The sequence below is a fragment of the Canis lupus genome, chromosome 11, assembly GCF_003254725.2.
Source record: "Canis lupus dingo isolate Sandy chromosome 11, ASM325472v2, whole genome shotgun sequence".
In the NCBI taxonomy this organism is placed as follows: Eukaryota; Metazoa; Chordata; class Mammalia; order Carnivora; family Canidae; genus Canis; species Canis lupus.
The window spans coordinates 40,351,033-40,363,076 of record NC_064253.1 but is presented as its reverse complement, the minus strand read 5'-3'; the positions used below and the strand labels follow the sequence as shown (position 1 = coordinate 40,363,076).

The window sequence follows — 12,044 nt, the reverse complement described above, 5'->3', positions numbered from 1 at the left end:
AAAACACAGCCTCCAGTAAATATAACTTAGCATGCTTTAGTCTGTTTCCTTTGTTAGAATAGGGCATTTATCATCATCATCATCACCATCACCATCATCATCGTCGTCGTCGTCATCATCATGACACTACCTGAGGAGAGTCTTAAAGATGAAACCTCGTTTGCCAAATAGAACAAGGGGCATGTTAGGAGGGTGTTTATAGATAGGGAACAATACTTGCAAAGGGCTAGAGACAGCATTCTAAAGGAATGCCACTTTCAGGTCACGGAAATAGTTGGGAGCCCTTGGTGTTTGGATTACTTTGGAGATTTCCCTACCATGTGTGCTTTGTCTGACTTTGGTGGTATTTGGCTCACAGGTAACCATCTAGTCTGATAATAAAATGTTTTACACTTTAATTATATGTTTAGACAATATTTCCGAGATTACTGACAATTAGGAAAATGGAGTCATTTATAGTTTTGTTGTTAATCAACATGGAGGAGCATTCCTTTGAGTTCAGAACGCTTCCTTTTGGATTTATAAAGCAGAATGATCATTTAGAGGAATATGTGATGAGGGGCAGGAGAAAAGCTATGAATAAAGTGGAGCTGAGGGAGGTGGTGAGGAGATAAATCTAGCCCCACCCAGAGGGAGAGCCATGTTGGTGAGTAGAAGATAAGGCTGGTGAGACTGGAAGTTAGTATGGGGACACAAATAGAGTGCAGACCTCTGGAAAGATTTGCTGAATTTTTATTCTGACATTTACTGGCAATGTAATTATAAATTAATCACTTAACCTTTCTGAAGTTTAGTTTCCTCAGGTATAAAATGCAGATAATTTTCCTCAACAGCTCTTCAGTTTGAAGTTAGGGTTTAATAAAAAAATAAATGTAAAGTGTTTGACACAATATATTCTAAATTCATCCTTCCTTTGGTTTAGGCTTTGGAGGATCTAGAATATGAATTCAGTGGGAAACTCAGTCATTACAAATATTTTATTTTTTATGATATTCAGTGGGCTAGATCTTTTAGTGTGGTGGCTATCCAGTGATTGAAGGGGTACCCTTGTGCTTGGCTGGGCTTGGGGAGGCACCATATTTTACAGATAAGTCATGCAGCTCCTCCTGTGATTCACAATAGCACCACATTCTCTACCTTTTTCACACATGAAAGTATTGCTCACCCACCATTACAGTACTTTGGTCTCTTTCTAGAAGTTTTGATAGATTTACACATATCTATCCCCAGTCTCTTGCAACCCTGGCTCCTGTAAGACCACAGCACACATTTTTTTTTAGGTGATAGCTATGATTGGAGTGATGGTCCATGGCCATAAAGTCCAGAGAAAGAAGAATGACTTATGAATAAAATAATGACCCTATTGTAGAATAAACATTTCAATTTAATAAAGTACATATTTTTAAAGGCTTGATGAGGGCTTAAATCTTTAGGAAAAGATGGCCAGTTATCAATGCAAGCCAGTGTTTTTACACCAACATAGACCACAGTGTGGTGGCTATACTGATCCTCAAAAGGGTAATTAAATCATAACCTTAAACAATTGGATCTTTTATAAGTAATGGCATTAAGTGAAATTCTAGGAAGATAGAGTTTAAGATGAGCATAAGGTAGGAAAGCAAGAGTTCATATTTTGTGTGTATGGAAATGTTCTAACATCTAGTTTAATTTTTAGGCCCATGGAAAATTTGTTAAGCAGGAAAGGATTCAACCTTAGCCTCTGAAACCAATTTTACATGTGGCATGTACACTCTTTTCCTTCTTAAGCTCAATTTCCTTTTAAGATTTAATATAGTTCAAAAAGTCTTCATAGTGGGGCTGTATTTTGCCCTCTTACAAAGATCCAGCACAGCCTTACTTCAGACCATTTCTGCTACATGAGGCAAATGAATTTATCTAGTATCACAGGGTACAATTAAGTGTCCCAGAAACACCAATCTTCAAGTAAACTGATGCCACAGATTCTTTAAATTGAAGTTCCAGGTGGTGGCTTTAGACAAGGATTAACTCAAGATCTCTCTAATCAGGAGTCTACATTTTTAAAATATTTGTCCTCTTCCAGGGTTCCCTATTTCAGTGAAAGTCTCTTCCACCCATCCCAGAGCACAGACCAGAAGACTGGAGGGTTGTTTTTTGTTTTGTTTTGTTTTGTTTTGTTTTTTCTCAGTTCCTCCCTTTCTTTAGGCCCTTAAGTCCTCAAGCAAGTTTTTTCTGTTCTGCCTCTCAAATATATCTCAAACTTCTTCTTTTCAACCAAACTAACACGAACTCTGTCTGAACAGCTGTGGTGGCTCCTGGTTAGTCTTTGTGTATCCACTCTGGCCCCTCCTATCTTTTCACCACTGAAGAGCAGCAATTGTGCCAAAACACAGTTTTAAAAGTAAAGTGATTCAGAGTGTTGAAATTTAAAACACACACACACAGACACACACACACACACATCTCGTCTCATTGTTTCCTTATAGCCCTTTGGCAGCTTCCCGTTGATCTTGGTAAAATAACCCAAATCTTTATTCTTCTTTCATTTAACAGATACTGATGGGCCTTTCTGGTAAAGGCCTTTTTCATCACATTGTATCCTGGGGATGCAGAGATAAATCAGTCTCGTCTCCAGCCCTCAAGGAGCCCATTGTCTAGCAAAGCAGTGCTTGATTAAAGTTGACTTATTTATCCATAAATATTCACTAAAATCCTGTAATCTACCAACATAGTTACAGAATGAATTTAGGTGTCTGTTGACTTTGTTGTGCCTTTTAGTGAAATGGGTGGCTTGAACAAACATGGCCTGTGCTTCTGTAAGGATAATTTTGACCCACTCAGCCTAAATCCAGAGCACATAGTCTTTCTTAATCATTATGCTTATGTCAGTCATCTTTATACTGTAATACTGCATCTCAAACAACTAGAAAACCCGAAGGAGTTCAACATTAAGTCTTTATTTGCTAACACATTGGAGTGGTCAGTGAAGCAGCTCTGTTCATCTTGGTTGGGCTTGCTCACATATTGGGGTTGGCTGGCTGTCAGCTGACCGACACTAGCCTTGGCTCGGATGATCAGGGAGACTGTGCTGTCCTATATGAGTCTTATTTTTCCGTAGAGTAGCTGGATATGTTCTCATAGTGATGGCTAAGGCTCAAGAGAGAGCAGGTAAGTTTGGTCTCGCAAGTACTTTTGAAGCTCTGCTGGCATCATATCTTACTAACATCACAAATTGACTAAAGTGGATTCAAGTAGAATTGAGGCCATAATTGTAATCCATCACAATCCCATGATTTCTCTTATTATATACTTTGTGTGTAACCTGGTCATGGGACTTAAGAAATTAAGTAAAAATATATAGTGCGTTAAGGGTTTACCCTTTCTTAGTACCCAACTTGGCAAACCCACTATGGACAGAGACCCTGTCTTCAGCACAATGCTTGGCATAAAGTGGATGCCCAACAGATGTTAAGCTAACAGAATAATTAATAGGCTGGTGACATTGGGCTATTTACTTGAGATAATTAAATGTACTCAGCCTCAGCTTAGTCATTTATAACTAGGGAATAATAATAATACCAACGGCAACTACTTTTCTGAGGATTAAATAGGGGAGAAAATGTAAAAGTACATACTGTTTTCTCCAAAAAAGACAGTTACTTCTTCACCCCCTCCCACCGCCTGCCTTTCTCACTGGGAAAATACTAAATGGTTTCATCTTGGCCTACTTTAGGCAAGAATTTGTAGGACAGAGAACCACCTATTGAAAATATCTTCCATATCTTCCAAATGAAAAGGATTTTGTATAATACCCATATGCTAAAGAATTTAGGTTCCCTTGAAGGCTTAAGCCCATTAACTATTTGCAGTTTGTCTTAAATTTCTATACTGAAGGGATAGGTGTCTTCTTTCTCATTCCCATAAAAGGCATGTGCAAAGAGGAAAAGGGAGTTTAGAATGGGTAGAGGGATGTGATTTGGGGCAGTGGGGCTCTATGGGGGAGAAGAAATCTGGTAGGTACCACAGTCTATGGGGGGTGCATTGGACAGACAGATGGGAGTATGGGGCATTACAGCAGAAATGATGGGGCCACTGGGGAGGGCAAGGATTAAAAACCTAACCCCTTCTGCCAGTTCCTCTGTATTTTAATGGAGTTTAGAGGTTGTTTCTGATGCCTGATCTAAATATTCAGTTGTGCTTTATTGATATTCCTAAGTTAAAATTTGTATAATTTCAATTTATATTTAGTTGCATATATTTATTTTTATTTAACTTTTATATTTAGTTTTTATATGTAGTTATATAAATATATTGCTATATAAATTAATACATATCAATTATATACAAATAAATATAGTAAATTATATCTGTAATTCCACTCTTTCTTGTAACCCCCAAGATTTAGGGCAAACACACATCTGGCTTCTATCAGTTAGGGAGTAGCTTTAAGCACATCCTGTCAAATTGTCTGTTCCCAAAAGCAATACCAACACATTCAGTGAATGTTATTTTTTCCCCACAGTTATGTTCTTGATTGGACCACAAATTTTTCCATAATACTGTACTTGAAAAATAGGGCATTCTAGTTCTTTATACATAATCAGCTCCCTACCTCCATCCAGCCTTTTTTAGAGAACATTTTTTTAAAATGAGGCATTATGTAAATTGTATTCTGACTCTGGAAAAACATTGAGAATTAGTTACACCATTTTTTTAAGTTGCTGTGATTGAGTTCTCATTCTTTATATTTGTGTACTGATTGGGGTTGATATAGCTAACTACCTTCTGTCCCCCACATGTCTGGGACATGCTGAATTTTCTGCCCGGTCATTTAAAATCAGCTATTTACAGGGCTCCTGGGTGGCTCAGTGGTTGAGCATTTGGCTCCTTTGGCTCAGGTTGTGATCCCGGGATCCTGGGATCGAACCCCATATTGGACTCCCCACAGGGAGCCTGCTTCTCCCTCTGCCTATGTCTCTGCCTCTTTCTCTGTGTCTCTCATGAATAAATAAATAAAAATCTTTTTAAAAAATCAGCTATTTACAAAATGAAATCAATTATTCGTTTATAATTTTTTTTAACTTTTGGGGAAAAAATCATAAATAGGCTCCTTAATATCCAGGACATTTTACTGAATATTTTTTTAAAGTTGAACCTTAACTGCTAAAGGCTATAATTAGGTACCCATAATATTTTTCCAGGTGTAACATAATTCATGGATAGGTTGTATTTTTGCAAGAAATTTGTCTGAGGTGCGTGTGGTGAGGAGGTGCATTTTATCAGTGACCTGATAGAAACCATGATTCACTGAATACATCAGAGAAATTAATGGAAAGAACCCAAGTTTCAGCAGCATCTTTAATAGGGGAAGGGTATAGTCTTCTAGACTTTTAAATTATATATTGAGAAATTATCTGATAACTTACAAAGTTTTTAAAGAAAATATGCACATAAATAGGAAGAGGGGGGTAGTGCATCCTATCTTTTATCCTTTAAGTGATCCCTATACAAAATAGCCCATATAACTTCTTAAGGATCTGCTGGATCTAGCTGGTAAATCAGATAATTACTAGCATTCAGTTTTCTTTTGCATATGCAAAATAAACCTAAAAAAGTCACAAGAAAATACTGTTTTCAGATATAGTGTCTACCTTCTAAAATGGTACAATCTACATCAGCCTTTCAATTATGAATTTAAATAATGAACTTTTGGAGAAATTGGATTCAATTAAATCTTCTTGATTCAGTGATGTATTTTTTTACCTGTATTTTGTAATCTATATTGTATTTACCTTTTTTTTTTAATTTTTTTTATTTATTTATGATAGTCATAGAGAGAGGGAGAGAAAGAGAGACAGGCAGAGGGAAAAGCAGGCTCCATGCACCGGGAGCCCGATGTGGGATTCGATCCCGGGTCTCCAGGATCGCGCCCTGGGCCAAAGGCAGGCGCCAAACCGCTGCGCCACCCAGGGATCCCTGTATTTGCCTTTAATCTTGATCCAATGTTCCACTCTTGATGAACCAAAAATTCCTAAATACCTTTACATTAATATCATGTTATCAAGTTGAGCTAGGAAGTCAACCAGTACTTCTTTCACCAGTTACCTTGCCCCAGCACAAATTTTTATAGGATCTTGTGTGATAGAATCCTCATAACCTCCTGTCCTCCCACAAGAAATATATGCCACTTATGGAACATGTGGAAGTGAATGACTGTGTGTGTCTATATCCAGTTCCAGACTTAGGAAACACTGAATTTTTGTTTCTGGTAAATGCAGTTGATATTAGCCATGTTTAAGTGGCTTCCTTCTTATATGTACCTTGATAGTGCTATGTAACTAAATGTTTTATCCTTATAGATATATTTTAGGTTCATTTTTGTTTATAAATAACATTTGTTAGTGCTTTTTTGTCAGGAACGTATAAAGAGGAAAACAAAAATATAATGCTATCATCCAATTATTTTTAAATTAATAAACCTCTACTTAAAATAATAAATCACTCATGTATCCTTTAAGAAAAATTTATATGAATCAGCTATGATATGTGTATGCATACACATATTTCATACTTACAGTTGACCCTTAAACAGTGTGGGATCTGGAAGTGCCAACCCCCCCATGCAGTCGACAATGCACATATAACAGTGGACTCCCTAAGAACTTAACTACTAATAACCTACTGTTGACTGGAAGCATTACTAATAACATAAACAGTAATTTAAGACATTTTATATATGTAGGGGTGCCTGGCTGGCTCAGGCAGTAGAGCTTGAGACTCTTGATCTTGGGGTTATGAGTTTGAGCCCCACACTGGGTAGAGATTACTTAAAATCTTTTTTTAAAAGACACATTTTGGGCATGCCTGGGTGCCTGAGTGGTTGAGCATCTGCCTTTGGCTCAGGTTGTGGTCCTGGGGTCCTGGGATCAAATCCTGCATTGGGCTTCCTGCAGGGAGCCTGCTTCTCCCTCTGCCTGTGTCTCTACCTCTCTTTGTGTCTCTCATGAATAAATAAATAAAAATATTTTTAAAAGACACATTTTGTATATATATTATATATTCCATTATAATAAAATATGCTAGAGAAGAGGAAATGTTATTAAGAAAAAATCAAGGAATGGACTTTGACCTTAGCAACATAACTATGGATATGTCTCTTCAGGCAAAGGAAACAAAAGCAAAAATAAACTATTGGGACTACACCAAAATAAAAAGCTATTACATAGCAAATGAAATTATCAACAAAACAGGAGGCAACTTAGAGAATGGGAGAAGATATTTGCAAAGGATATCTTTAATAAGGGATTAATATCCAAAATATATGAAGAACTTCTACAACTCAACATCAAAAAAATGCAAAGCACTCAAAAAAATCTGATTAAAAAATGGGCAGAGGACCTGGATAGACCTTTTTCCAAGAAGACATACAGAGAGCCAGTAGACAAATGAAAAGATGCTAAACATCATTAATCATCAGGAAAATTCAAATCAAAACCACAGTGGGATATCAGCTCATACCAGCTAGTATCAAAAAGATAAGAAATCATGACTGTTGGTGAGGATGTGGACAAAAGGGAACCCTTGTGCACGTTGGTGGGAATGTAAATTGGTGCAGCCACTGTGGAAAACATCATGGAAGTTCCTCAAAAAATTAGAAATACCATATGATTCAGTAATTCTACTTGTATTTACCCCCCCCAAAAAAAAACAAAAACAGTAATTCAAAAAGATATATGCACCCCTATGTTTATTGTAGCATTATTTACAGTAACCAATGGAAGCAACCCAAATGTCCATCAGTAGATAAATGGATAAAGAAGATGTGGTATATATGCATGGTGGAATATTACTCAACCATAAAAAAGAATGAGATCTTGCCATTGGTGACAATACAGATGGACCTAAAGGCTATTATGCTGAATGAAATAAATTAGAGAAAGACAAATACCATATGATTTCATTCATATGTGAAAACTAAACAAATGAAATAAAACAAGTAACAGACTCTTCAATATAGAGAACAAACTTGTTACGAATGGATAGATACATAGATAGATTAAAGGGATTAAGAAGTACAAACTCCCAGTTATAAAATACATAAGATATGGAGATGAAAAGTACAGCATAGAGAATATAGTCAGTAACACAGTTACTTATCATGGTAAGCACTGAGTAATGTATAGCACTGTCGAATCAATATGTTGTACCCCTGAAACTAATACTAATGTACTTCAATTTAAAATTTGTTTAAAAAAAGTCAGAAGGAAGAGAAACTACATTTATAGTATTGTATCTATTTTAAAAACTACATAAAAGTGGACCCATGCAACTCAAACCCATGTTCAGAAGTCAACTGTACACAGAAGTGGTTTTTTTTTTAAGATTTTATTTATTTATGAGAGACACAGACACAGGCAGAGGGAGAAGCAAGCTCCATGCAGGGAGCCCGATGTGGGACTCGATCCCAGGTCTCCAGGACCTGGCCCTGGGCTGAAGGTGGCACTAAACCGCTGAGCCACCTGGGCTGCCCCACAGAAGTGCTCTTACACACATCATTATTCTTATGCCTTAAGCTTTGGTAAGGATGATAAAATACTCTGTTGTGAGATTATATCATAATTTAGCCAGTATCAGTCATACTGATGGACACTCAGGTTGTTTCCAGTTCTTTGGCTATTTAAAAACAGCATCACAGTGAACATCCTTGAACATGGAACTTAGTGGTGCTTTTGCAAATGTATTTGTGGAGTAAGTTCTATCTGGGCATTGTTGGCTGCCAGAGCACCATTTCTAAGGGCACACAAGGCAGTGAACTACATACTGCAGGATGACAGTTTGTTATTCTTCAAGTACATATGAGTGGCAGAAATTCACTAATAGAGTTATTAGGGTAAAAAATAAGTGTACTAAGTAGTCACTGGGATGTACAGAGGGCTGTAAATATGGTGGTAATAGCCTGTAATTAACTTTCATCGACTTTAGACTTTACTGACTTAAAATTTATGTCAGAATTTTACTCCTGTCGTTTGACAAGCAGTCAGTAAACATTCTCAGGGTTCATTTTAGATCAAAGGCCATGAAACAAAGAAGCCACAACCTTCCTGTGCTTAACTACTTCTTCAAAATTGACCACTCTAAGAAGACTTTTGTAGTGTTCAGAAACAAACTTGCATTTTTAATTAATGAGTGCGTTTTCCCTCCCTCAGGAGGAAGGGAAGATTATGGAAAAGTAAACCACCGAAGAGGCATGGTATTGCTCCTGTAACTTAGAACTGGAGAGGAGGCAAGATGCTGGCATAGCTGTTGAACTGAGAACCTGCTATGCCAACATATTGCCATCTTTCTTGTCTGACAGCAGCCATGGCCACAGCCTGCCACCCCTCATGTATTACTACGGATATGTGCCCTTCTGTGGATGTGGTTTCCATGACCTGGCCCTGCTCACCTCTCTGACTTCTCTTCTACCACACTCTGTGTCACTCCATTTTAGCCACACTGGCCTTTCTGGATGTTTCTGCCTCTTTCTTATCCTCTGAGTCTCTGAGGGCATCAGCTCACAGAGAAGCCTTCCTGGGCCCCTACTAAAATGGCTGTCATATACCCCAGTTGTCCTTCATCCCTGTATCCTGTATTTTTTTTTTTTTTTTCAAAATATTGGTCACACCCTGGAACATACTCATTCATTTGTTTAACTCTCTTTATCTCTCACATTAGAATGTAAGCCCCTTGGGGGTTAGAGATCTTGTTTGTCTTGTTCAACCACTGAATCTCCAGAGCCTGACACACAGTGGCCCCTCAGTACATAATTTTGAAACCACCCTGGCTTTTATGGTGCAAGAGAGATGTCAAGTAATAATATTTTCCCATTACAAATGACTTTGGTGAAACTCTGACTCACAAGTAACAATAAAAAGAACTAAACAGTTGTTTGGTTCTGGAGCTGTAAACCTCACTCCTTAAAGTCATCAATATGGTATCATTGGGTCCACAGATTATATCAGTGTATCATAATGAGAAAAGCATGAGCTTCAAAATAAAACCTATGTGAGACTCTCACATTGGAGTTGCTTATCTATGGTTCTTGGACAAGTCATTTAACCTTTGAGCTATGGTTTTCTTAACTGTAAAATGAGAGTATACTAATTCCAAAGGATTCTTGAGTCAAAGAGGTAAGATATTGTAGCCAAATGATTCTTCCTCCCTGTTTGAAAAGTTAGTGTCTGTAAAATTCAAGTTAATTTTTCTTTAGACACAGGTAATCTGACATAAAATATGTGGAAGTGCTATGCCAGAACTATAGCACATGTGGAATTCTGTGTTAAAACACAAGAGCTCGGGGATCCCTGGGTGGCGCAGCGGTTTAGCGCCTGCCTTTAGCCCAGGGCGCGATTCTGGAGACCCGGGATCGAGTCCCACGTCGGGCTCCCGGTGCATGGAGCCTGCTTCTCCCTCTCCCTCTGCTTATGTCTCTGCCTCTCTCTCTCTCTCTCTCTCTCTCTCTCTCTCTCTCTCTCTCTCTGACTATCATAAATAAATAAAAATTAAAAAAATTAAAAAAAAAACACAAGAGCTCTAGGGAGGCCAAGAAGCTGATTGTCTAAGTACCTCAGGTTCTTCTCTTCTTCTGGTTAGTTCTCACTCCTCTACCTTCCTTTATTCCTAAAGCTACTGGTCTTTGGATCTCTTTCATATTCTGTATTTTTTTCCTCTCCCTCCCCTCCCCCCTTTGGATGGATCTCTTTTAAAAGCAACTATCATAGATTCAATTTATAAAGGAAGAATATTTAATAAGTACTATTTGTTGTTCATACTTCTCAGCATTGAAGTTTCAGTAAAATATTTTGCTTTTAAAATAAACTAAATTCTATTTTAATTTTGATGCTTTTCCAAGAAATAAAACAACTATTAGTACTGTTGACTCTCATTATTTATTGCTACTCATGGTATTATAACTCTGATATCCAAAAAGTGTGCATGATCCCTTTATTTTGTGCCTTTGAGAGTTTATTAATCTGAGCTAATAATTTAACAAGAACATGTAGCACGAAAATATGGCAATTTTAGTCTACACGTTTTATAAACGTTCTCTTTATAGCTGAGGATGATTAGTTTAGAGACATCATTTAGAACTCAATATGATAATTAAGTACCTTAAGCTTTTAAGCTTTAAGCTTTTACTTTTCTAGTCTGAGGTATTTACAGATTTATTCCCATCTTGATGGTTTGTGTATTCATTACCTTGTTTTGTCCTTCTAATTCTTGAAGGAACCAATACACGGAGCACCAGCCCTGGAGGGTCACTGCATAAGCTAATATTGCTCACAAGGAGTTTTTAGAACCCACACAGTAGCTACAGCTGAAAATTGACATCTGCATTGCCTTATTCACTCCCTATCTTGCTAGTGAAAACATTGGTGCACAATTTAATAGGCCAGGACATATTGCCTGTTTTAAGAATTGTTGTTATTTAATACTTTTTTTTTTTTTAACCTACAACTTTGTTCTAAAACTTGTTTCATGAGCTTGTTTGGATTTCCTTCACCTTTTTCAGCTTTCCGTTTACCCTCATCTACATCAGTTGACTTGACCTCAATACAAGGTGAGCTGGATCCAAGCATGGATATGAACACGGAGCTCACTTCGATCGATCCTCTGCATCTTAATGTGTTTTACTGTAATTTGCTAAACACCTGAACCTTCTTTTTGGATTCCAAGTGGTCATGGGGGTGGAGGGATGGGGGAGGGTGGACGGAGGGATAGATTAGGATTTGGGAAGAGCAAAATGGGAGACTAAGAAATTACTATTCTAATGTATCCAGTAATTTCTTTAAGTCTGAGGTTTCAACCTTCAGCATTCATTATCAGTTACCTGGAGAGCTTGTTAAGAAATGCAGCTTCCAAACCATTCCCCAGACAATCTGATTTAATGGGTCTTGATTGAGGCTCATGAATCTTCTCTAACAAGCACCTTACTTGACAGTTTGACAATGTACTACACTTTGAGAACACTTGTCTTCAGTCTTAAATTAGAGGGCAAGTTTTTAAAAATCTCACACAGTTCCCAG

The 12,044-nt window shown here is 37.5% G+C and overlaps 1 protein-coding gene across 10 annotated transcripts in view; it reads left to right on the top strand.

The window, feature by feature from the left end:
• Positions 1-12,044, top strand: part of LOC112650105 (uncharacterized) — a 69,997-nt gene that overhangs the window by 23,317 nt on the left and 34,636 nt on the right. The window contains exon 2 of one of the 10 annotated variants that reach the window (XM_049116186.1): positions 9,186-9,626. The exons of the other annotated variants lie outside the window; for them this stretch is intronic. Coding sequence (XP_048972143.1) covers positions 9,186-9,244 — 59 coding nt within the window. The 3' untranslated portion in view covers positions 9,245-9,626. Of the gene's footprint in view, positions 1-9,185; positions 9,627-12,044 lie in introns of those variants that run through there. 10 annotated transcript variants of the gene reach the window in all.